At 38.6% G+C, this 27,282-nt stretch overlaps 1 protein-coding gene across 1 annotated transcript; it reads left to right on the top strand.

Moving 5' to 3' along the window:
• LOC146478361 (contactin-3-like) lies at positions 1-27,282 on the top strand. The gene is made up of 8 exons (XM_085111911.1): positions 1-326; positions 10,375-10,698; positions 20,617-20,898; positions 22,029-22,331; positions 22,530-22,790; positions 23,069-23,341; positions 24,519-24,794; positions 25,920-27,282. Exons 1-8 carry the CDS (start codon positions 254-256, stop codon positions 26,048-26,050), a joined length of 1,923 nt encoding a protein of 640 aa, XP_084968037.1. The 5' UTR covers positions 1-253; the 3' UTR covers positions 26,051-27,282.

The raw sequence follows: 27,282 nt of genomic DNA on the forward strand, positions 1-27,282 counted from the left end.
CCATCTATTTTGGTGGTTAAAATCCATTTAAATTAGCTCAAGTTCCTCGGCTAAGCTCCTTAGCTAGTTGTTTTTGTTTCTATTGCCACAATCGCAAACATGTACAAGCATTTGTGCGCCATTGCACGAAAGTGTCAGCTGGTTCATTTTATCTGTGGGCTTGAATGTAACTCGCCCCTAGTGTCGAAAGCCTACGGTTTGCAAAACAGCACAGATTTCATTTGAATCACTTTGGATTTTTTTTTTAGCTTTAATGGAGTTGTTTACTCGACATCACATGCTTAAAAGACGGTATATTGCTGACTGGCTGTGGCTAGTTTTATTAGGTGAGTGTACTGATTCTTGTCACTGAAAAACCAGCATTCTTGAAACAAGTTATGTAATTTAACCGATTCACTCAAAAAAGAAAACGAGCACGCTTAATTGTTTTCTTAAACTTAGTCTGAGATAGCATGAAAGACTGTGAAGACAAAATTGACGTTTCATTTTATCGCTCTAATTCTTGGTTTGCATGAATTAGTTCTAACATTTGAGTCTGTGGATGAAATTCTAAAGTGTACCCACTCAAATGAAAGCTACTTGGTAGTACTTTCCGGTGGTACTGTTTATTATGCTGTACAAGAAGAGTCTAACTTTAATTTGAGTCTTGGTAGTTTGAAAAACATGGAAACTTTTCCCATTAGCAGTTACTTTCGAGTTTGTACTGTTTATTTCCGTGTCAGTTATTATTCTGTTTATTATATATGTATATGACCCTGCACTTTCAATCTCCCTGAGATTAAAATCTTTAGTATAGCTCTTCAATGCTTCTATTGTCAGCTCCTCGCGGTGCAATTGGTCGCTCGGTAGTTCTAAAACTGAAATGAAGCTTTTCCCATTACTTTCATGGCCGCTCTTGAAAGGATAAAGCATTTTGTATATTGTATAAGGGTATTGAAGTACTATTACCCTACTGTACTAACTACCGTATAACAAACTACGTCCAACCAATGTTCGCAACATTAACTTTTCATGTTCGATCAAATCATTCTCAAATCTGCGTCCTTCAAAAGCCAACCCTCATTTCGTGCGTGAAAAAAGAAAATTCCTCGAGGCATTAGATTTCGAGACTGTTTCCTTTGTACTTCAACCGTGTCTACTTGTCCCCAAAAGGCCACCACCATCGTTCAATGAAATGTTGGCTTACTTATACAACAGGGCATTAGGACGGCTAAAAGGAATAGATGTTGACAATTGGAACGACAGAAACACAAGTAGTTTGCTTAAAGCCGGGATTATAGTTTTTCCAGTTCTTTAGTCGATTGTATTTCTTTTCAACTTGTTGATAGTAAGCCGTATTAGCGCTCTGGTTTAGATTTCCCGGGTTATTTTCCGCTTTACCGAAATAACCATCTCGGCTAAATTGTTCGCACGCGAGCAGTTTTAGTTTTCCTCCGCTCAGCATTTAGAAAATCTTAATTGATTTTAGGCTAGTTTTGAGTCTCTCGCGTTAATATGAACATCTAGTATTTCCAATGTTCTGTTTTCGAGGTATTTGCGTCAGCTGAAAGCGCGCCGCTTTTGTTTCCGACCTGTCACTGAAAATATCTCACTCAATGGAAAATCTGCCGGCATTCACATCTTCCCAATGGCAGTCAAATAAATTTGGGTTGCGTTCAAACACTCCTTGTTCCGGATTATAGAGAAACTGATAATTCAGCTGTAATACCTTTCATTAACTCCCACCGACATACAAAATTCCTTGAATGAAAGACCCTCGCCGAAATGTAAGCTGCAAAGAAAGCCCTGCTGAGAAAACTGATTAACCTTGAACGACTTCGAACCCAACGATCCCAGGCGCTATTGCAACTGAGCTATACTTGTACAAGCCAACAAGGGTACTGGTCATTTGTTGGTTCGCATTATTTTGTATTCTAGTGCATATAAATTCCAAATTTATGGTATTTAATGTGGTCCGCTGTGAGGACATTTAAATAGCGATCAAGTATGTCAACGAAATGAAGAAATCTTCGTTGTTCACTGCCCACGCAGGGCAATGCTGGACACAAGTTGAACGCCTAGCTTGTCGAATGCATACGCAGTTGTCGGGGAGCATAGTTTGGCACAAGGCTCCTTGTATTCCTGTTGTACTTGCAGCTTGCTCTGGGTCGTATTTGAAAACAGAATATAATACTCGAAAAAGGACTGAAAAAAGGAGAGAATTATTTGGGGATTATTTTGAAGAAACTACAGAAGGATCAAAGGATTTTTAAAATCCTTGGGCTTGCTTTTGCGAGTCTCAGTGTTTCGGTTATACAGGGCTCTTGAGCTTTGGGTTGCACTTCAGTCTCAGCAAGGCTTTAGTTTATAAGTTTTCATTTGCCCAATACAATGTGCTAGGCCACGAACTTTATTACGCTTGAGTTTGTACAAGTGTTTCAACCGAAAGCGAGGCCTTAGCTTAGTTTGATACGTTGTCAGTTCCCCATACAACTTTCTAGGCGAACATAAATAGGACAGCCCACTGACAACAAAACCTTTGAGTACACATACGCGAATTTGGGTTACTGAACACCACGAAGTAACATTTGTTTTGAGCCATTTGTAAATCACAATGTGCATTCTACGACAAGAGTACGGCTGTTTCTAATAACTCAAGTACCAGTCTAAATCTTTTGGTAGAGCCCCATTTCTCAAATCAGTTGTTGACGTGTCCTTAAGAAGTGCAAATCTGAACTAAATCCGTGATTAGGCACGCAACACGTTGGTTGACCGCAGAATTATTAAAGTGGTCTAACCACTCTATAACAATGTGCCGAAAACTAAGTTGTGTCAGAATCCCGCCTGGCTGTGTTTTAACGCGTTCATGAAGTTAAAGAGGCGGGTGAAGGTGTGTCCTACTTCATTAATGACTTGACTGAGAAGTTTTAACCACTACCTATTAATTAAAATTGGTTCTGAAACGGTCACTCCCAATCACCCTATTGAAGGAATCATGGCCTGTAGCATCTCTTTCAGAAAATGTCGAGTAACAGCTCGTCAGCGCGCTCCAAAGTCACCCAAGTCCCTTTAAGTTCTAGGCAAAAAACCTTCTTTCCTTTAAATACTTTGATGTCTACACAATTAAGTTGTCTCGAGAACGAGGCAAGCTGTGTGCTGAGGTAACCTACAAGTTTAACGAACGCGAGTGTTTTCACAAATGTTTAGCATTCTCCCAGCCAAACAAGACTTCAGTCCACTGATGCTGTCAAAGCTATAAAAACAAAGAAAGAAACTTTTCTGTATTCCTTTTACAAGAGAAGATCCTTAAATAGTTTTTTCGTTTTCAGGGCTTCTGGTAATGAGTAGGAAAACAATTTCAACAGTGATAGCGCCGTATTGCAGCAAATTTAGTTCATGCTACCTATATTTCCTTTAATGTGAACTTGGGCAATGAGACTGTCTCTAGACTGCAAAGGTGTTTGAGTGGCACCCGGTCGAACTGAACGGTTCTCTAATTGCGTTCGATATTTATTATACTAAGTTTACTTTCAACGTGAATCATCCAACCATGCAACAGTAGTTGAGCAAAAGTTACTGGATAAAATGAACGCAGTGCTACACGAAATGGCCACTAAATTAAATCCTAAATTAAATTTTTGCAATTGTGCCTCTTGAACTTTTACTTCTAATGTTGTAACATAAACACACTCTTTTCGTTTTATAGAAAATTGTTTTTCCGGCCCAGGATGAATTTCTTATTTTTCTGCCGATGTTAGGCTGAAAATATTCTTGTGAATTTTCTTAGATTATAGCGTACGGCATTTTCGTTTGAGAATGTATTGGGGGTATTAATTACAAGTGTTTGGTGTCCAGATCTGTATCGAACTGTTATTAACATTGAATATTTGGCTTGTGCAGGTATTTAATCGTTTTATTGGCTAGTTTTGCCGTTTAGAGAAAGGAAGAATTTTATAGTTTAGTTAAAAACATATAATTGTATTATATTTATAAATTTTCAGCGCACAAAATTATATTCTATTCAAAATCTCTGCCTCGCAATTATTCTTAAAACATTCTTAAAATTTCGCAAATTTTAGCCTCGATATTCTTATAAAATAAATTCTTTTAAACAAAGGAATGTAACATTTTCTTGGGCTGTGATTGCCCACCAGTCAATTACAAAAACTTGGCTGTGTTATGCACAAGAATAGCTAAAAAAGCATACTTACAAAGCCGTTAAGTTTGCTTCTTTTTTAATTAACAGACAAAGAATTATCTAAATGCTATTTTCAATATGTAAATATTATTACAAGCATCTATCCAATTGTAATTTCCATTACTTTGTGGCAGCCAGTCTAATCAGTTATAAATTTGACAATAAAAAAAAAAGGCTAAAATAAGTAGACTAACACGGTCATTAATGCTTTTACTGGACTATTTTTCATTGTTGAGAGAACTTAAAATAGACAATCAATTGCCTATTTCTTATTTTAATTTTTATGTAAATATTATTATAAGCACCTATCTAATTGTTCCCAAGAGTTAGCACATTGTCCAATCCTCACACTTTGTTGCGTGCGTGCAATTTATATTAATAGCTATAGCTGCGATCGCATCATTAAATTCTATTGTTTTGATTCCTTACAGGAATAATAAGTAATGGAATTTCATCAAAAAGCCATTGTCAACTCTCAAATGCCTCCCCAGCCTAAATAGCCAGATAGCTTTGGCTGTCTAATTCGAAAAATCAAGTACTGTAATTAACGTACTATAAAGTTGTCTTTATTTTACTAAGGTCGAGTTAAATGCACTTTAATCACATCCAAGAGAAATCCCAAAGTGTGGCCGTCGGCCACTCGTGAAATCTATTGCGAAGTAATTTCAATTGCAGCCGTATTTGTTACGCTGTATGTAAGATATGGTTCCGCTAATCTTTGACTTCAGTTGAAAGAAACCTGCCTTTCTTGAGAAAAGTTGTATCAGTAAGGTCTCTCTAGAGCTTTTTCCTGTTTAAAAGCTTGAAAAATACGATTTCGTCTTCTCAGTTTCTTGAATTGAACTCATCATTCTAGAACTGTATTTTGACAAGGTTTCATTGTTTTGTCTCGAAAGACAGTTTAATTACTGTAGACATGTTTTCATGCTTTTCTCCTAATAGCCCTAAGAAGGTTGAACTTCTTCATTTTTGAAGAGCACGTTAATTTGAAGAATATAATTTCCTGTGTTTATGGGAAACTTGCCGGAGGAAACAGCTAATTAACACTATTAACAAGTTAGCTTGAACAATAATTGTGCTTATCCCCTTTAGAATTCATGCCATTTCATTATCAAGAATTCAGTCGTCGAGCTATTTTCGAAGTAAAGGAACGTCTAAAAAGCCGGAAATTGAATTGTATTTATCAGTCATTAAATCCTCTGTGTCAAACAGTCCCTAAAAGATAAAATTAACCACTCCTATACCACTTACAAGATTAAAATTCAGGCGCTTAATTGATCTCTTTTCTCTTTTCATTTTATGTCTGAAAACTCGAATTGTTGTGTACATATTTGCAATGGTTTATTTCTTTAATTTTTCTGTTACGGTTTTGTTGTTGTTTTACTCCAATTTAACTATAACTTGGATAAAACTGTTGAGAAACTTGATGTGAACCTACAGATTTCACCATAAATTCACATTTCAATAATCTAGCACCCCCCCCCCCCCCCCCACCCCACCCCTACCATGTCAAAATAAAGTGTTGCTGTTGTTAGTGTTGTTCCTCCCGGCTGGGTAATCGCTGATCATCAAAGCAACATTTGAATGAGGGAGACGGGTGGGGGAAGGTTTACTGTTCTCGTATCCTTCTTTCAACAAAGGAGATGGACATTTACTTGAACAATTAGGATTTTTCTCAACTTGGTTTGTCCAAGGTTGTAGATTATGTTGGTGATATTCGTGTATTTACAAAGTCAAAATTACATTTGAGTAAAACTGGAAACTAGCTATGTGGCTTCATGGGAACAATATATACGTCCGCCATCTTGCCAGTCGCACGCGACAGCCGCAAGCAAATTTCTTCATGCTTCTTGCTCTTCTGGTAGTCTGTGGGTGCTGTTGGTTGAGATAAATCATCGCGTGGTTTTAGAGAACGCTTTCCTGTTCGCTGCGGAGTCAGTTTGCCACTGAAGTCATATCTTAAAAACCGACCAACATTCGCGCGGCCCATTCGCGACTTTGTAAACAACTTCGTAGAGTTACAACGGCTTCTTGCCCCGGAGGCCAGCTGCTTACATGCTGAGAGCATTAAGCTGAAATCCAAATCAGCAATGGGCCCGTTACAATTGGAGTACCGTGTGGATTATATCTTCAAGTAAGAAACGCTTTACTAAATTAATATTTTTCCAAATATATTATGTAATAATTGGAAATAACATTATTATTAATAAAAACAATTTAATATTAAATAATAATAACAATATTAATTTAACAAAAAATGATAATAACCACGAATTGAGTTAATCGTAATAGTAATTTTTTATTCTTAGAAACGGACTTCTCACAATATTTACGACAAAAAATGGTTGTGAGGAAACTCTTATCAAAGCAATAGAGATTTCATAGCTGCCAAAGGCTCAATTACAAAATCAGGTGTTAGCCAGGGTGGGTACTCCCCTGTATAAGCTATATATTTTGAGCCATTTTGGTCAGAAATAGGGTATAGATTTTAACCATGCTGGTCTGAAAGTCTGAAAACAGGATGGATTTTAAAGAGATGGGTGTAGTTTCTAGCACCCTGCGAGCAGAGCCTCCTTTTGTCTTTTTCTTTACTGAGGAGGAGAAAGGAGGCTCTGCCTGAATCGCGTCAACTCTTTGAAACTGCCGCAGCCCGAACTTCTGGACTAGTCAATCTTGGTTTCTTCAAACTGTTTTTTTCCGGTGCGAGCATCCATCTAGTGATAAAACCGATGGTTATAGTTGAGCCCGCTGTACCATGAAAAATCAAGATGGTGGCGAGATCTGTTCGAAGCCAAGCACCAGTCATTCTTGACGAGATTCTTCTTAATATAATTGGTATGTTCCACGGATTACATGATTTGTCAATACTGCAATCAACTGCCTTAAAGACGTTTGTTTCCAACTCAGATAAGTTTGTCTCTTCCTACCGGACACAGCAAATCCTTAATTTTTCAACTGTCGATTCCGTTAATGAAAAAGTTATCCAAGCAGTCAGATGAACTTTCATTTCACATTCCTTCGCACCCGATGTTATTGGTGGTTTCTCTTCTCACTGCCCTGATAAATGATCAGATTAATTCTTGTGAAAAGCTTGGCTTGAAATGCTGTAAGTTGGAGGACCTCAAATAGCGGCAAGCGCACGCCTATTAGGCATATTAGGCCTGGGTTCGAAACTGTATCCTGGCAACATGCAGTGCATGCTCAATAAAGATCTTACTTGATTCATGCAGAGTCTTTCTCGAGAACGCCAAAATGAAGCAAGCAAAAGAAAGGCTCTGCTAGCAGGGTGAGATTCTATAGACCAGGTCTGAAAATGGGTATGGATTTTAGAGGCCAGGTCTGTACTGAAAAGGTACTGGAAAATTACATATTTTGGTCTGAAATAGAGTCAGGGTTGGGAAAACTGAGCCATACCCCACCCCTCCCCTCAGCAGAACTTATGTGGAGTACGGGGGGGGGGGGGAGGGGATGACACAGTTAGAAACCCCCTCATGGTATTCCATATCAAAATGAGTGTAACCATAAAAGGTTATTCATTCTATCAAAATTGCTACTACTACTACATTCCATGCATTGCGTGACTTTGTTTACTGATTTGTAGTCAACTTGCATTTAAGGGTGAACAGGAAATACGTTTTACATCATGTTTTAATTTATTTAGAAGAAATGTCAAGACTTGAATATCACTGACAGGGAATTACTGCTCGGTAGATTTAACTTTAAAAAATGATCACTTCTTATGGGCCTTTTTTGAAGGAAGAAGTTGTAGAGCAATGCTAAGCTAAGACATTTCATTCGACTATCATTCTTTAGGATTTCATTCACAGCTTCTCAAGTAAGGACTACCTTATATAGCATAATAAGAAGTACATGTATACTGCTCAGTAGATTTTCAGATTTGAATGGTCACACTTTGGGATTTCATCCACAGACTCTGAATTTTAATAAGACCACCTTGTACAACATTATAAAGAGTACCACAGGGAAATTCCTCAGTATCTTATTTGAATGGTCACACTTTGGTATTTCATCAACAGATTCTCTTTATTTATTTGTCATAAAGCACACATTAATGTAAGATTAAAGTAGCAATAAAGATATGGTGAAGAGATCTCAAGAAAACATCGGGGTTATTTAAAGAGGTCACCTCGAAAACACAATAAATACAAAATAGTGCTGCGTATGTGCGTCATGAACAAATCAGAATTCTCTCAATAAAAACTCGTACATTCGTTTCTTGAAGGTAGGAAGGCTAGATGAGCTAGTGATATGTGTTGGAAAAGAATTCCAAGTTTTAGGACTTAGATAAAGAATTGTGAACTGTTTAAATAAGATTAGTACGACAGGCATGAAGTCGATAACTACTTGCCGTTCTAGTGTCATAACTATGTAGTTGACTACTAGTTACAAGTAAATCGAGAAACGTCGGAGGCAATAACTGGTTATGATAGCAAAAGATAAATTTAGCCGGAATAAGCTAAAGCCTAGCCTGCGTAGCAGTCGTTTCCGTTTCCTTCAAGCCAAGCGGGGTAAGCGCGCGAGGGCATTGGGATAAAAAGGAGCAAAAAATTAGGAGCGGGGGGAGGGGCGGGGAAGGAAAGGAAACGCCTGCCGCTGAGCCCAGACATTTAACCGAACGCCCCCAAATGGCTTCGCTCCCTCGGGGCCTACACTGTCACGTCAAATGTCACATGAGAACCAATCAGCGAAAACAGAATCGTGGCGGGCAACTTGTTTACTTCAGGTTGCAGTACAGTCGACTCCCGATAACTCGAACCTTCAAGGGAAATTGAAAAAGGTTCGAGTTATCGAGGGTGAAATTATGAAGAAAATTACCTGAAAGGAAAGGAAAATTGTTTCGAGTTAGCGCGAGGTTCGAGTTATCGGTAGTCGACTGTATTTTAGAAGATTTTCTCGAACTTTACGTACGTCGCTCATGCGTAGATAAAATTACCCAAGACAAATTTTACTAATGTTTTAGAATATCAACTCATTTGCTGGAATTACAGACAGAATGAGCTTGTCCCACATGGCTAAATACTTCCTCGCGTTTCCAGGATAAAATTAATTGTATTTCGCGTAGCGTGAAATAAAACAAACTTTCAGATTGTCGTGTCATTGAGACCGCCGACAACCAGAACAAATTTTCTAAAATTTCGGCGGGATTTCGAAAAACGAATGACACCATGTTTGTTGTGACGATAATACCTACCAACAAACCAAAGCGAATGAAAACTATATCGAACCACCCTGATATCGAACTATATTTTGATTTTGATAAACGGTTAACCGGATGTCCTTTTAGTCTATGAGTTTGATTGACAGACGATTGACCAATGGTAATACATCATTGCCTCCCGTTCGCTGACGAACGGCGTTCGGTAAAATCTCTGGGCTCAGCGGCAGGCGTTTCCTTTCCTTCCCCGCCCCTCCCCCCCGCTCGTACTTTTTTGCCCTTTTTTTCCCAATGCCCTCGCGCACTTGCCCCGCTTGGCTTGAAGGAAACGGAAACGACTGCTACGCAGGCTAGCTAAAGCCAGTTAATAGGAACACCTTGCACTGCACAGACAGTATAATAAACATCACCACTGGGAAGTACTGTATAACAGCTTTCATTTGAATGGTCACACTTCAGGATTTCAACAACAGTTAACAGTCAAACAGCAGCACAGGAAACAAATGGATTTATTTTATCGTCTTTATTCACCAACATGATATAGCATTGTTCTTCATTAGGTAAATTTTAAGCCGGTTAAGCCTAAACTATAGAATATAGGGCCACTTTTTACCGTCTGCCAAACCAGCCACCAAATAAATAAACCCAACACCTTAGCAAACATATCAATAATTCCTCGTTCTTTATAATATTTCCACTCCCGAGCTAATCGAGCCACCAAATTCAAAGACCCAACACTTTAGGCGTAGCGAACATATCAGATCCTTCTATTTCATCTTCCACCCGCAGTTCAAATATGTTCGTATATTCATATTCATATATTAATTATTCCTCGTTCTCACTGTCGAGCCAGACCAGCCGGCTAGTTTCAGTGGTTTACAGTAAAAAGTGGCCGTGTTTTCTTTTGTTGCTTCAAAAGTCAACAACACTATATTGAACTATCGTTAATTTCAATGGTAGTTTTAAACCATTATTCAGTCATTGAAAGTCTAACTCTGGGGGTAAACTGTCTGTTTTTCAGTATCCTCGCTCAGAGCATCAGAGCCAAGCTTAACGTTCCTTGTACACCCGACTTCGCATACGGTACAGGAAGGCAGCCAGGTCACGTTAAAATGTTCTGTGCAATCCTCCAGAAAGATCTCTTACGAATGGCATCAAAACAACAAGACTATACGAACAGACAGACAACCTAGATTTACCATAAGAAATGATGGCTCCTTAAGAATTACCAAGACCGATCTGGACGATTCGGGGATTTATCAGTGTATTGCAATTGCTACGGCTAAACGGAGTAATATTGTTCGCAAGAAGGCCAGAAGTCGAACAGCAAAATTGACTGTCGAAGGTGAGTCTGTACGATTCATCTACTATCTGCTAAATGAGAGAGAAAAACCAAAGTAGTTTTTATGAGACAGAGACTGAGAGAGAATAAAGGAAGCAAGGCAAACGGACAGATAGAGGAAGGAAGGAAGGAAGGGTAGAATTATGTTATGGTTAGTGGCAAAATAAATGAATTGAATTAAATTGAATTGAATAGTATGGTAATATACTGTTCACACAAAGGCTAGAAGTCGAACAGTTGACTGTCAAAGGTGAGTCTGTACGATTTAGTAGTCTAAACATTTGCGGCAAGTAGGCAGAAAGAAAGGAAGTAAGGCATCGAAAGGTTGGAAGAAAGGAGGAAAGGAATTTTGATAGTACGGTGATTTTCAGGCCTAAAATTCAGTCTAAAATTGTGGGAAAACGTGCTCCAAAAGATAAATTTATTGCCTTGCTCTGTGTAAACGTGGCTCTTTGGGATTGGAGGAAACTTCAAACAGAAAGTAAATTAAACTAAATAATACTGAAACGTCATATTCAGTTTCCACTCATCTAGTCGAGCGGTCAAAAAAATAATGCGTATGTTTATATCAGGGTAATACAATAAATGAGTCAATAGGGCTATTTGTAAATAAAATAGTTTTGTTTTATCAATCTTCCTGCGCGAATTCTAAAAGCGCTAGGACGTTTTTCTGTTCTTTGTCGTCACCGCCATTTCATTATAACAGCTATTAGTTTGTATTTTATAGTTTAACCATTGTTGTACAGTGCTTCGAGCAATAAGTGGACACAGCGCTCTATAAATGATTATTATTATTATTATCATCATCATCATCATCATCATCATCATTATTATTATTATTATTATTATTATTATTATTATTATTATTATTATTATTATTATTATTACAACTTTTACGGAGAGACAAAACACGGCTCCGGGCTTCTGTTTCTTTCCCAGTAAATGGGTTAAATGACTTTCAACCATCGTCTTCGTGGCTGCATGCAAATAGCCACGGAAATAATGCAATTGAAAAAAAAAAACATATTTAAACATGACAACGAACCGTAGGTCGGAGACGAATGTTTGGTTTTTGAACAGAGTTGATAACCAAAGGTAAATTGGTCACCGTAAAGAGATTCGAGTGCTGACGTCTCGAGCGTTATCCCTTTTTCTTTAATTTTGAGTGAACCATGCCTCGAAGGTGTTGATCCTGGCGACAGTCCAAGTTCTCAAGATATGTTATTTTTCCTGCGCTTTTTATGTCGTGTTACTAATGATTTAATTCCATGAAAACCTGACTAAGCCGACACGGAGAAATCCTTGGCGGCCGTTTTCGAACAGTTCACGTTTGGTCTGCTTACTTTTAAAACAACCGTTGTTATTCTAGCTTTGGGGACCTCTTGAAAATTGTGTGTTGTAAGGCAATAGCCTGAAGCAGCCGAAAGAAAAATAGTATTTTTATTTCCGGCTTCTGCGTGCCAAGACGAAGAGCAGAGAAACGGAAAACCGGGATCAAGAAGCGCCTACCTCTCAGTAAATTGAGTACTACCAAAGTTAACTACTGAGGTTTCATTGAATTCAGTGTACATTAAAAAATAATGACATTTTAAAGGCGTAACGCTTTAGCAAGTTGCCAATTAACGATGAGGTTACATCTTGTGAAACTAAAGAAGGGGCTTTCAAATTTTATGAGGCTTATCTCAAGATGGTGGACTCCTTTTTATTTTTCGTTTTTTTGACTAATCCGGATTTTCTCATTATGATCCGCTGTGAAATGCTTGTAAAGAGCACCACAAAGCCAAACGGCACTTTTACTGTAAACAACTTTCAAAGTGATTGATTTAACTTAAGGAAACCTTTGACCAGCCGCATTATATAAATAAAGTACAGGAAAGTACTGCTCAGTAGCTTTCTCAGTTGATCACACAATATCTGATCGATATGAAGAAAGTTTAGCAATCAACGAATGCTACACCGATTTCATCCAGATACTAAAGGGCTAGACACACCTTGTTTACCAAAATGAAGGATAGCTCGCGATTGATCACACATAAGAGACCTCAGTCATACAGCATAATAACCAGTATCACCGGAAAGTGCTGCTCAGTAGCTTTCATTTGAATGGTCACACATCAGGATTTCATCCACCGACTCAAACGTTAGAACGACCTTGTACAGCATAATAAACAGCACCACAGGAAAGTACTGCTCAGTAGCTTTCATTTGAATGGTCACACGTTAGGATTTCATCCACAGACTCAAAAGTTAGAACCACCTTGTACTGCATAATAAACAGCACCACAGGAAAGTATTGCTCAGTAGCTTTCATTTGAATGGTCGCACTTTAGGATTTCATCCGCAAACTCAACAGTTAAAACCACCTTGTACTGCATAATAAACAGCACCACAGGAAAGTATTGCTCAGTAGCTTTCATTTGAATGGTCGCACTTTAGGATTTCATCCGCAAACTCAACAGTTAAAACCACCTTGTACAGCATAATAAACAGTACTGCTCACTGAGTAGCTTTCACTAAAATGGTCACAATTTTGGATTTCATCCTCAGACTAGGAATGCTCAGAAGCTTTCATTTGAATTCTAACACTTTTTTGACGTTAGGATTTCATTAGCCTGCGTAGACTACCTTGTACAGCATAATAAACAGCACCACAGCTTAGAGCACTGCTCAGCAGCGTTCATTTGATTGAACACAATTATGTATTTCATCCACACTCCAAAATTATAACCACTTTGTACAGTATAAACAACTGACAGCACAGGAAAAGTACTGCTCAGTAGCTAGTGATTTGACCTCTTCCACAGACTTAGAAATGACAGCCGGCGATATCGCACAATTCACGGAAGGACTCTGGAAAAGATCGGATTTAGTTTAAAAAAAAAAAAAAGAGAACCGAGAATGAACTATAAACTCTGCTTGCCTCTTTTAGTTGACCGGATCCAGAGAGTGTTGAAATTCATTTTTCATCCATTGGTGTTTATTATTAATTCCGATCGGACTTGCAGAACTGTAGCTTTCAAAATAATAGTAATAATAAAAGACATTGAATTCCTGATGCGGAACATTGTACACGTTAAATTGTTTACGGGCTTGGAAATTAAGTTATCGGAATTTTCGAGAATCTGAGTTAGTGGGTGGGGCCGTGTAAAGTCAAACGCGCGTTAACTGGAGAGAGTTTCTTCGCGCTGGCGTATCCATTATTTCGCTATTCCTAATAACTTGGAACCTGGAACAAGCCGTTCTTCTATTGTTGTATCATACATTGTCAGCCAGACATCAATAATAAAAAAAGAGCCTGCACAAAAACCAGCCAGTACAGATATAATCCAATCATGAGCATTAAGCTTTGACATTCTATTTTCTTACGGTTAAAGTCGTTAATTGGCTTTTAGTGTCTTAATTGAAACAATAAAAACAAATCCTGACAAAAATTTTTGGAATGTTTTCTATTAGAATTTTGAAGATTTTGAGTCTAGTGGGGCTCTTAGTCGACCCCATAAAAAGCTAAAGTTATTGCACAACTGTTTTGAAATATTTAGTTTAGAAAGCGTCTTACAATAGAAAAAAACGTTTCGCCAATACAGTTCGGCATCGATCCTTCCAGACTCATACTAAACTGACGTCCCCCCACCCCATACCTGAGGGTACGAGAGAGAGGACCATGAGAACGAGGTTGCACGAAATCGAGTATTGTACGAGCTTATAGCGAGCTGACTTGTGCGAGGCGCGATGCTCTAAATCGGTTATGAGTGCGAGAATACGTGTTTTATAATATCCTCGATTACAGAGTAACATGCAAATTACCTCAGGAAAATGAGGGAAACGGCAATTGCAGTAAAGTTCAATTTTCCTATTTCTTTTGAAAACGCAGGCTTTCCAAATAAGACTCTTATAATAAATAGGAATAATATTGAAAATAATGGTATCTCATGTCTCATGTTGGGAGACCAATCAGATTGCTGAAAACTATGATATCCTGGGATGAGTATATTATAGTTTGGTATGGACGTAAGGTCCCAAAGGGATCAACTTGTATAAGAAAATGTTGACGAATCTAAAGGTACTTCGTCACAAATATAATAAAACGAATGCTGAGAAAGACAATTCAACATAGCTTAAGTAAACCTACGATGTTTTCAGAGGTTGAAATATGCGAAAAAAAGAAAAGCACAGTTTAAATTTTTAACTGTCCCAGCCAAATAATTTGGGGTAGAAATGTTCCAGATCATTAAGGTTGCGAAAATTTAATTTATCGTGATGAAAATTAAATACTCAACGAAAATAAGGCGACTTAAATTAACCCGAATAACTTCATGGAGCGTTAATTTTTTATACCATGAAGGATGGTATCTAGACTTTGGCCATTTGTCAGTTAAGAAAATATCGAAAGATTTTAGGGTTAGATAAATATAAATAAACAAAGTGTAGAATAAAACGGCTATGCCAATAATTAATTAATTAATTAGTCAATCAGATTAGCACTTTTCTTTGCTTACTAAATAAATATGGTTTAAAGTGACAAAAGATACTGAGCTAATACCGGACTTGATTGTTTTATGGTACAAGGAATTAAGTAATAAAACACTATAAGCCAAAATCAAGAATTGAAAATAATAAAGTCAAGCTCTCCAACGGACAGAGAAAACAAAACGTTGCAACGTACGGATGTGAACAGATGTGCTGTTTAAGAACAAATCACTTAGAATGTATGCTATTCATACAAATATTTTTTCTGAAACTAAAACAGCCTACTGAACTCCAAAAAACAATATTGAAATCGGATTTGTTCCCAATCAAATTAAAATTTGACTAATTGACGTCGAAAGTAAATTTAAATTTGTATCAAGTAAAAACAAGAACTTTTATCCGAAGCGCAGCTGTGTGTATGAAATCACAAAAGGAAATTCCAAAATCAATTTGGCTTGTCAGAAGCCATCAGGTTTATAAGGAATTAAAAGTTCCCGCGATGAGTAATCCTTGAAAAAGCGCTATCTGCTCACGTAAACGTTTGACAAGGTTTACCTTGCTAGTGGCAGTCATCCACAGTTAGTTTGAACACATACAAGTTCTTGCCAAGTGTTTTTTGGACTGTGAACAGTCGTTCATGTCTAGTAAGAAGTTTGAACAAGTTTCCATGAGGAATTCTTCTGCTTGACAGATTATCTTGACGCGTGTAAACAACTGAAAAGCTCCCTTGACAAGCTTCCTTTAGGGCCTGTTTATATGTAGGGAAATGTTATCGCGCGGAGAAGGGTCACTCACCTACCCGAGCTACCCTGGGGCCTGGGCGAGCCAACGTTTCATACATTCGGCTTACAAAATGTTGCGAATTGTTTATGAGAAACTCAAAGTTGTCTTGGCTTGTCTTGTCCGTAAGTCCCGTCTCACAACACTTGTTCCTAGTAATATGTGGGACGTTAAAGAACCCACACACTGTTGGAAAAGAATAGGTTCTTTGTCAAATATTTTTGCAGTTTTAATTAACCAACATACAGCAAACACGTGACAGTGCTTCTTTAAGCTTCAAGCTTGAAAGGCCAAATTAATGACAAGATGGCTTTCGAAACCACAATGGCACTTTATGTAGATTTTTGAGGAAACGCAGTACATGGCCTACGGGCCTTACTTCAATATTTAAGGGCGGATGGGTGACGGTGATTACAGACCGTTCAGTTCCGAAGACTGAGCCAATTAAACACTGGCGGCGGTCAAGTTTGTCTTGTGCTTAAAGCAATAAGCTGCGGAGGATTTCACCAAACTATTATTGTGCTCAACTTTTAGAATGAGTAAAATAAAAAACAAATGAAACTTTTAACCACATTGTAAAGTGGAATGGAAATTTCACCACCCAACGATTTAATCATAGAGTTTAGGTTACTCTACGATTTAGTCTTTGCGCAACTGTATTGCACTGTGGTAAATAAATTCTTGTCAAACATGACAAAAACAAATGAAATAGAAGAAAACTCTATAGCGAACGATTTGTCAAAAACGGACAAGAATTAAGGTGATACCAGTGCAGAGTTGAGGATAAATTTGTCGAAAAGGAATCATATTTCAAAAAGAGCCAAAGCTGTTGTCCAGAGGCCTGTTTCTCGACAGTGCAGGTCAGCTTACCCGGGACCCCAAAACTAAATCATTTGCACCGCCGCCGTTCTTCAATAGAGATTCAATATTAATTGATTCTTAGCAAATCTCTATAATTGTATGGAACACGTTGGGCGAGTCTGAGTTGCACGTCAAATTACCGATAATATTAATCGACCAAAATGGATTTGAAAAAATACTTATCTGGCCCGGCAAGTCACGGGGCTTTCGAGTTCACGCCCCAGGCTAATTATTAAAGTTTGATTTTTCGTTCAAAGTCATACTTCAGGATCGATCTCTGCTCAAGAAATATAAACTTGAAAACTCGTGTTGACAAATAAAAGTCAACTTGACTTGAGTCGTGTTATCGTAATACGACTCCCTTAAAAACGTCTGCGTGGGAGGTTAGCTAGTGTGAACACGACAAGAGCAGTTTGCAAACATTTCTGACGCATCTTCAATCTGTTGGCGACAAATGGAAGTATTCTCAATACTGTATAACTCCTAGAGGCGAAACTAGACTTGAGTCACACCAGCAAAGCGAGATTCTGGTACCTTTCTTAACATCGTTTTCAGGTTGGCAAATTGGTATTTATCGTGTGAACGTCAAAAAACTGGAAGTTTATTGGAGGGTTTTCCTGTGAGAATACGAGTGAGTGTACGCAGGGTTTTGGAGTTTGTCGCGTTAAAGGCCCTTGCATAAAATCGACCGGAAAAAAAGTCCGAAACTCCTCCGAAGGTTTTAGCGGTTCAGTGAACTTTCTAACACCGAGAAGTTTTGCAATCTCGTACTCAGAGTCCTCAGGCTCTTTGGCCAGCGGTTAGTCGCCAGGAGAGAAATTGGGGTACTGAAATTTTACCAGGGGTTTTATTACCACAGGATTTCTGCGGTAAAAGATTGCAAGCTGTTACGAGACAGGCAAGCAAAAAAAAAATTTTTTTTTCGAATTCCCCAGAATCTCTCCTGGCGACCAACCGCCGGCCAAAGAGCCTGAGGCCTCTGGGCACGAAATTGGAAGGTTTGCTATTTTGCATACCTCAATTAAAGCTTTCTGATGTATCGATAGATTCGGCTTTGTTATAGCAGAGCGCATCTGATTTTGTGTAGAAGAACTTCGCATTTGATTTCAAACAAGTCGAAAGTACTTCTTCTTTTGTTAGTTAATCTTATAAATAAAAGTTTCAAGGAAGGTCGCGGAAGAATTCTGACTTCCTTTCGCCAGGCACGTTTTTTTCCAGTGGGTGTTTTTTTCCAGTGTCGGCGATGGAAATCTTAAAATATAATCGCCCAACAATGCGATTTGTTTTAATCCATGTAAAGCTTTCTTCAACGCAGGAAATTAAACTAAATATGTCTTTTCTCGACATCTCATTTAAAAATATCACATCATGCTGTGTATCGACGTGTTAGAACTTTTAGATGTTTCGCAATAAAATGGTCTAGAGAATCATTCTTGAGCCTTAAAATATTAACAAATTTAGGGCGCCGGCTAGGAAAACTTAACCTTGGAGGTGACGGGTAGCCGAGAAGGAACAAAACGTTTGATTTTGTTAAGTTTGATAATCAACTTAACCTCTGCGTCTTCGGCTGACGCCACAAAAGATTAAACAACTCCAAGGCAGTTTGTGTGATACTTGTTTTCTCAAACTGAAAAAAATTGTTGGAATCTCGAAATGTTCAAACTATTATTTTATCAAAATAAGATACCTCTTACTAACCTCGTTTTCTCGGTCCGTACTCTAAGTTACGGACCGAGTTTTTCCCGAGGATTCGTAGCTTGCAGTACGGACCGAGAAAACGAGGCTAGCAAGATTATTATTATATCTCTGAGATTAATCGGGCGCGAGGGAAAGGAAACTAGTTGAAGTTTAGCGGGCCGTACAGTGAAACACGGCCCGCAAAATTGACCAATCACAGCGCGCGTACTAACTGAGAGATATAATAAAACATTTTATTGCAGAGGATGACTTAATACGGTGAGAATTCGTCAATTCGTCGGTATTTTTACGCGTCAGCTCCTGATTATTTTTTCGAACAGTATGTAACCCTAACGAAAGCAAAATTCGGGCTCGACTTTATTTACAACCTTCTACTGACTAGCTGAAAAATAAAAGTCTTAATACAACATTTGTATTCTTTCTAATTCAGCGAAGTCAGTTCGTTGCGCGCTGTCAGGAAGGCTAGGGCGAGTGCAAACTACAATCTCGTTTTGTGCGTATTGTTGTGAAGACAATTTTAGGATGTTGATTTTTCGCTAAAACTGAAATTGCTACTGTTAAGCTAGTAATACCGCATACGCACCTACAAGTCATTGTGTGTGGCTTGACGCGCCCAAACGTTTTAGATGATAAGACGTTTACAGGGAATATTTGACATGGGAATTTGGATTTGTCTCTTTTCAAGACAGCCTCTTAAGGGTATCGGCTCCGTTTCATTTAGTCGGCTATTCTATAAAATGATCTGAAAATTACCAGATGGAAATTCACCTGACAATTGTACTACTAATCATTTCAAATAACAGAAAAGCGGGAAAATAAGAAGGCATTCTAATCGTCAGGTTTTGAAGGGCGTTAATTCTGTTTATACAGACAGCAACAGCTAAAAGTCCAAGATTTACCGCATCTGCTAAGCTTGTAGAGTCTGTGCCCCATCACCCATTAACCTAGTATTTTGGATAAGCGAGAAAAACGTTACTTTAGATTGCATCTACAGAGTACCTTTTCCGCATAAAATTCCTTTTAGTGTGTAATGCTTCAGTTGGAATACTTGCAGAAAAAGGTGGAACACGATGGCCATTTTAAATACCATATTTGTCCCAGCGAAAAGTATAGCTAGTAAACAAAAGACAAAGATATGTCTTCCTCTTGATAGTGGTTCACTATTTGTTACTAAATGATTCTGGCGAAGGATTGCTGAGATTGAAATCGATCACTAACTAAGTCGGGCCGACGTTTATAAATTCTTCTCTTGGGTCGTAGATAATATTGTTAATCTTATTGCAGCTCATTCTTTCTTTGAAAATGTACTTGATTTCATTTAGAAGCTATTCTTGTCTGAGAAAGATATAATCCCCATGAAAGTACCCCTTTAAAGGATTGTCGCTAGACTTTCTCAACCAAAGGGAAAAACCCGACACAAATCTGTCTGTTGCCACCACACGCCTTTTTCCAGCGCTTAATGCCCGTAACATGAATTTGTGTCGAGTTTTAATTTATTCATTGCATTGTTAATCCTGTCTTGATTATGCAGAATTATTTCTCTGATTTTGTGTTTCGAGCGTGAAGCATCGTACCGAAAAATATGGCAAAAACACGAAGCGTTTTATGAGTTCTTTTGTAAACCGCCTAATTTTTAAATACGAGTTTGCTCCTTAATTTTATTAGAATTATTATTTCATGTACTGTAGCTTGCTTTTTACACGTATAATTTTTATAACATAGGATATGTGTGTTTATCTTATGAAGGAAAGACTTATTATTATTATTATTATTATTATTATTATTATTATTATTATTATTATTATTACTGGTACCCATAATTCTTAGCATACGATAACCCTAAAACGCTCATAGAAATGCACAGAAAAGTTCTAAAAACTTCAAACCTAGCATACACAGTGTTGTTGGCACATTAACTGGCGCCAAGCGCGGGAAAACGCGTGCGGCCAAAACACGATTGGTTTTGGTTTAAATTCCTATTGGTTGAGAAAGTGGCGCCAGTTTTGTTAACCAATCACAGAGCGCAGTAATGCAAAACCAAAGCAAACGCGAAATTACTTTCGACACTCAACTGAAAACCGCTCTAAAATATAAACGATTTTATTTCCACTCCAGGCATGTGCAGCGTGGCTGCAATAACAACCCGTCCGGCGCACACTACCAAGTTTACAATGGGTACCGACATTTCGTTGCGCTGCCGCTGCCGCAGTTCAAGCCCAGGGACGGTACGATGGATTAAGAACGGAGCCACAGTCAGCCCACTGGGTGGACACATCTCTATGGACCACAGGAAGCTGAATATTAACAGCACAAGTTTTGCTGACAGTGGAAATTATACTTGCTACGTGATGATTGATAAACTGGGAACATCTAAGTCACAGAAACTTGAGATCTGGGGTAAGTAAGAAACCGCGGCGTTTTCAACCAGTTCATAAACGCCCGCAAAATAAGTCTCTCACACGATAACGAGAAAGCTCGCGCATGTGCAGAACCAGATTACGAATGGATTGGCAAGTGTAGACAGTTTCTTGTTCTTGGTAGCATTATTACTCCACGGGTTGTTTGGCTGTTTGCACCTTCTCTTTTCTTTCTTCTGGTGCATTTTCTGGTGTTAAACAACCGGAATCTATAGTGGAGGATAACATGTCCTCAACCTAGGTAACTGTTGTGAAGGGCATTTTCAGCATCCTGCCAGGAGCCTACTCCTGGTCCTGTTTGTTTTCAGACAGTACGATGAAAATATCGGTGGCTACCCACGACTTCCAGCGACTTCTAATCTATCTAACGTGAGCGTCGTTGTGACTGTAGTCTTGCTTGCGATGTCACGTGCCTACTTGAACCTTTTTTGTGTACTTTTGACTTCTTTGCCCTCTCTGGACGCCATTTTAAAATGTCCGAAATGACCTAAAGTCGCCATTGTGAGGAAAACGTTTGCTACAATATGCGACAAAATAATTGGTATACTTCGGTAAAACAAGCTTAAAGGAACACTGTTACGGCGATTTTGCCGTATTTTGGTTACAACTGCTCACATTTTTTGACAAGAACCTTTTTTCTAACATGAAATTGCTATTAGAGCACTAGGAAGAAAATATAAGTGGATTTCTCTAAGAAAAAAAACCCAATATAATCAGGTTTTAGCGACTTTCCCACAATACACAGGAGGAAAATTTTTTCAAGTTGCAAACTATTTCCATCCAAGCCATCCGCAACGTAACTAACACTGGTTTCTGTGCACTAGTAGGGTTATTGCTAACAAAACTGAACCATTCTTTTGACGATTCCATCGATTCAAATATATTTTTTGGCCATTCAAAGTAACACAAAAAATAGGTGACACTGCCCTTTAATATGAAAGAACTCATCATGAAAGAAGTGTGGTAAACCTGGAGTTCTATAATTTACGCCGAAATTCCTAAAACTTAAGAAAAAGTCTTTTCCATCCCGCCTGTTACCTTCAGTAATATCGAGAGCATGTAACTAATGCTTTGATTCTGAATTCCGATTTTCTTTACTTTTTCTTGCAGTGGGTAACAAACCTCAAATAATCGCGCCCCCGCCTGCCAGTTCAAAGGCCGCCAAAGGGCAAACAGTTATTTTGGATTGCCTAGCAACTGGTACACCACTGCCTAGTATACACTGGTACTATATCGGCTCAGTGTGGTCCGAACATGTTAAAACGTCTATAAAAAATGATTCAGACTACAGTATCTATGACAACGGGACGCTGGTCATAAGAAACGTGGGCGCAAAGAGCACTGGTTTCTATGAATGTATAGCCAGTAATGTCATGGAAACAGCCACTAGGAAAAGCAAGATCTATATACCAGGTAAGCTGTGTGTCATTTTGTCTCCCTGTTTCGCTGTCATTTTTACTGCTGCTTGAGGCTTTTATTGTGTTTCTCATGGTATGAGAGCTTGCGTGACAGGCGGTAGAGAGGGCAAGGGAAGCGTCATTCCTCCCTTCCTTCCCAAGGTGGCTCTGAAAAGGTTGAATTTGCACTGTTTTTTCTCATTTTTTATTGCAGTAAAATTTATAACGAAACCAAAAAACATGACAGTAGCTGTAGGCAAATCTACTGTGCTGCGGTGTAACGCTTCCGGGACGCCGCACCCTGACATCAGCTGGGGGAAGGAACATGGTGGAATGGATAAGAAGAGATTCAGGCAGCTCACAAATGGGAATCTTCACATTAGAGATGCACGCATGGCGGACGCAGGGCAGTACTTTTGTGTCGCTTCCAACAAAGAAGATTTAAAAGAAGCAAAACTAACTCTGAAAGTAATAGGTAGGTTAGACCACAGGTTTACCACTCTGATGTGGTTGACAATGATTTTAGACAGCTGTGTCGGCTTATACTGAATAAGCCTCTCTAAAAGCGACATTTAGGGCTCTTAAAAGTGGTCAGAATGCAATAGAAACAGAAAAGCTCTAAAAATGATATAACGCTAACTCAATGGTTGACGCCCCAATCCATTTCGCGCCAAGTACGACTAGGAACGAAGCTGAATCGACTTACGCTTAACTAGGTTTTAAAGTTTTCGCATCTGCATTCTTTCATTTCAGAAAGTGACGTCATAAAACTGAGCCATTCACACAAACACAGGATTGAGGCATTCCTGGGTGCACGGAGAAAAATCACGTGCGAATTCCGTGGGATCCCGCCAATCAAAGTCAAGTGGTCTAAGAAAGGCTTGGCCGCGCTGCCGGCCAGGGTGGAACATCACGGGAATTCCTTACTTATAAAGAAAGTCTTACTCTCAGACGCTGGTCAATATATCTGCAATGGATCGAACGCTTTTAGCTCCCAAACAGCTTATGTCAACTTATCTGTTTACGGTAAGTGACGTACAGATGCACATTTGAGACACTGCTCAAAATTTAGCACCTGGAAAACTCCCAAAACAAGAGCACCAGTGGAAAAAAACTGCTCAGTTGTTTTCTTCTGTTCAAGTTAGGCAGGGTTTCTTGGACACTCTTGTGCAGAGGAAGAAAACTGTGTGGACGAAAATATAAATGGGATTCCGGTTGAATACTCAGAATTAAACAACTGGGACCAGTTGTTCAAAGCCCAATTAAGCTAATCCCGGATTAACGTGAACTTTGATGCGAGTTTAATTAATAATTAATAAAGATTCTCCCAAAAGATTTTTGTCCGTCAGTTTTGTTTTAGACTTTTCTTAACCTTTAAATTGAAATTAGCCTTTTAAACCATTTTAAACGAGCGAGATGAAAACCTCGATTAACTTTTAAACGTGGATTAGCGTTAATGGGCTTTCGAACAACCGGACCCCTCAGGAATTGAGAAACCCCGAGACTAAGCGTTGCTTTATTGACGTCACAGCCATAGTATCCCCAGTCTTGCGCGGTATTTTACCCAACCAGAAGTGAAATTTGACGCTTTTTATACGCCTCAAACGCGGGGAAGAAAAATTGATAAGGATTTTTTTTTTTCGATTTTCATACGAGAACAACATTGACATTTGATCAAGCAAATATTTTTTCATGTAGACTTTGTTAAAGCTTATAAAACAGCACCTCACAAAAGTAATGTCCATATTTTCTGTTCAGATCATAAGATATCATTAAACTATTCAACAGTTAGAATAACATTAAACTGTAACGGGAAAGCGTTTTACTTCTTCGTGGGAACAACTTTCAAATGTCCAAATTCAAGATTTTTGAGAAACCGTAAAACAGCCGTTAGGTGGTGAGGCGTAAGTTTTCAAGTTATTTAATCCTGTCCGTTCATGTTGAAAAAACTTGTATCAAGTACGCTTTTTACAGGTAGTTAAAAACTAAGTTGATTTGTGTCTCTTTAAACCCTTTAACCCCTAATATCAAAGAACAAATTCTCCTATCTTGTCCCCATACTTTTCTTATAAAATTTCTGGGGAGAAGCTATTAAAATATCAAGAAGAAAATTCACCTTGGGTAATCATACTCTTAATTCTCATGATATTTGACGCTGATCACTGTTAGGGCTTTTAAATGTTATATGCACTTTTTTCAACAGATCCTTTGAAGTTCCTGCGGGAACCGAAAAACCAGACAGCTTTCATCGGTGATTCGGTTTGGTTTCACTGTGCAGCCACAGGCAGCCCAATGCCTAGAATTACTTGGCTCAAGTATGATCAAGGAGGCCGACCGCTGAACGAAGAAAAGTACAAAGTGCACAACAACGGGTCACTTAACATAAGAGATGTGCAATACAGTGACGCTGGACGATATTTCTGCATCGCTGCAACACGCGTGGACTTGAGACAGAGGACAGTTCATCTTGAAGTAAAAGGTAATCTTAATTCATAAGCTTAAAGCAGAAAATACCGTAACCTTAGCGCGGGGGTTTGCTTCGCCAGGATGTGACTCTAGCTATGCAAAAGTAGGACTTGTTTCTGGCATACCAAATGTAATTGCTTGTAATATATTTAAGGAGGCGGCGTGGCACAGTGGTAAGGGCGCCGACCTTGAAATCCGGAGGTCCCGGGTTCAAGCCCCGTCCTCGGCCACTCTTGTAAATAGCCAGCTGGTTTGCCTCCTGCCAGTTGGGATTTTTAACATGTTACGTTCGATTGGATTATTATTTGTTTCCTGTTATTTCTGAGTGGAATGCCTGTAAACTAGCTTTGGGTAGCTAAGCGCATTTCCACTATAAAGAAAGCATTTATTTATTTTTTTATATATGAATGAATGAATGAACGAACGAACGAACGAACGAACGAACGAACGAACGAACGAACGAACGAACGAACGAATGAATTCTTATATACCGCACATGTCACCAAGTCTCATGGCGGTTTACATTTCTGTGGGGTGAGATCGGACGTCATAAGCTACGCTTGTTTGTAAAGTTAACCATCGTTTGATAATTAAACCGAAATATTACGTTTATATAAATCTATCTCCCGGTTGTTGACTCAAATATAAATGTAAATACGCATTGCTATTTTGATCGCTCGTCGAGACGATTATGTTAGGATCGCTAGTGAAGTGAATTCAAGTGATGCCCTTTTACACTAATTTCTGCAACGAGCGAAGAAAACACTGCTCAGTTCATTGTCAAAATAATTGCACGTTTTGTTCTTGTTTTGCTGTACTGCGCTCTCTGATTGGCTTAAAAAAACTCGCGCTGCTTTCTTGAATAGGAGTCAAGCCAAAACTAATGGTGAGTTGCCTGGACGCGTTTTCGGTTTTCCCGCGTTCTACTTGACACCAGTTACCGGCCGTATTTACCTCGAGTTCTGATTGGTTCATTGTGTTGCTTACGTTTGCATTGGTTTTGATTTTATGTCAATCAATTAAAAACAAACTGCTCTGAAATTAAAACCGTTCCGTGTGCTGCTGTTTTAGGTTAGCCTGGAAATGCAGTCCCCTAAGACAATTTGGTTGACATGTGAAGTTTTCCCTCTATTTGCAGAAAAACCAAAGGAAGAGGAAACAGGACCCAATCAAGCAGCGATTTCAGATTCAGCTAACATGGTTTATAGCTGTACTGCTGTGGTTCAACTTATTTCTTTAGCAATTATAGGCATAATGGCATTCCCTTGACATTCTGTAACTAAATTAGAGCTAAGTGTGTGAAAATTAGGCCAATAGCCAAGAGGAAGAGTTGCATGACACAACCTTTTTCCTAAATGGCGGCCGATAAATTATTCTTTTGTTTTCATGAAAATTAGCCTTACTAGCCTCGTCAGCATGTGCAAAATTCAATGGAATTTTTACTCTAAAATGAGGTTAGTAGGGCTAATTAACATATATTGAAAAGAATAATAAATCGGCCGCCATTTATGAAAAAGGTCTATTGTCCAATCAGAGACAAGAATACAGTTTTTCCCCCCCAAGACCTTCACATTAGTCACTTCAAATGTCCACTGGATGTTGAAGACGACGCCTCGTTTTGTCGCTGCACTATAGGCGAATATTTCGTGCATTTCAGAATGGTTAGAGAAGCTCAGGTTTCTTAAGGAGGACGTTGCTTACTAACGCAGACGTATTTTTGCGCGGTTTATGACTATTCCCTCCTTTTGTTGTTAGATTTTCAGTGGTCTGTCATAATTTGCTGAACAATCAAATGTGACAGTACTGCCTTTCTCCAATGTCTTTGAGGTTGGTACAGGGATCCATGTGACGTTTAACCGTGCTTCAGCTACAGTGAGCGAAGAATCTTAAGAATAAAAAATCACCATGTCAGCCGGAATTTAGTTTACAATTTACAATAGCAATATTAGGCGAATTGATAGGGCCATAAGGAAGGGAATTCCAGGTCTTGGACCTTGGTGGAGAATAGGCCATTTCCGAGTTGCTTTGAACCTCATTATGAAAGCGAGGCTAAGTTCAAAGGTCCTATTATGAAAATTAGTTTTCATTCATATGCAAACAAACTAATTTTCGAATGAAAAGCTTTGCACTTAGCCTCGCTTTCATAATGAGGTTCACAGCAACTCGGAAATAGCCTATTCTCCACCGGGGTCCAAGACTGAATTCCCCACTTTCAAGCGAGCTCTCAAACAATATCTTATCGTTCAACGAGCTGAATTCTAATGTCGCCTACTATATTTATGCTTCAACTTTTAACATTTGAATGATGAGGAACCCTAAATTTACAAGCTAGTATAGTTCCTTTGGGCTTCTTCGCCAACATTTTTATTTCTTGAATTAAGGTGAGCAGCTGTATTTCTTGCATAACTTTCTTTGTAATATATACTGTTGTAAATGTTAGCATTGGCAAAAAGAAAATAAATAGATGAATAAAGGAAGAATTAGTTCGTAAACCCAACAAA

Source organism: Pavona decussata, unplaced genomic scaffold, assembly GCF_977016875.1.
Source record: "Pavona decussata unplaced genomic scaffold, jaPavDecu1.1 SCAFFOLD_64, whole genome shotgun sequence".
Classification (NCBI taxonomy): Eukaryota; Metazoa; Cnidaria; class Anthozoa; order Scleractinia; family Agariciidae; genus Pavona; species Pavona decussata.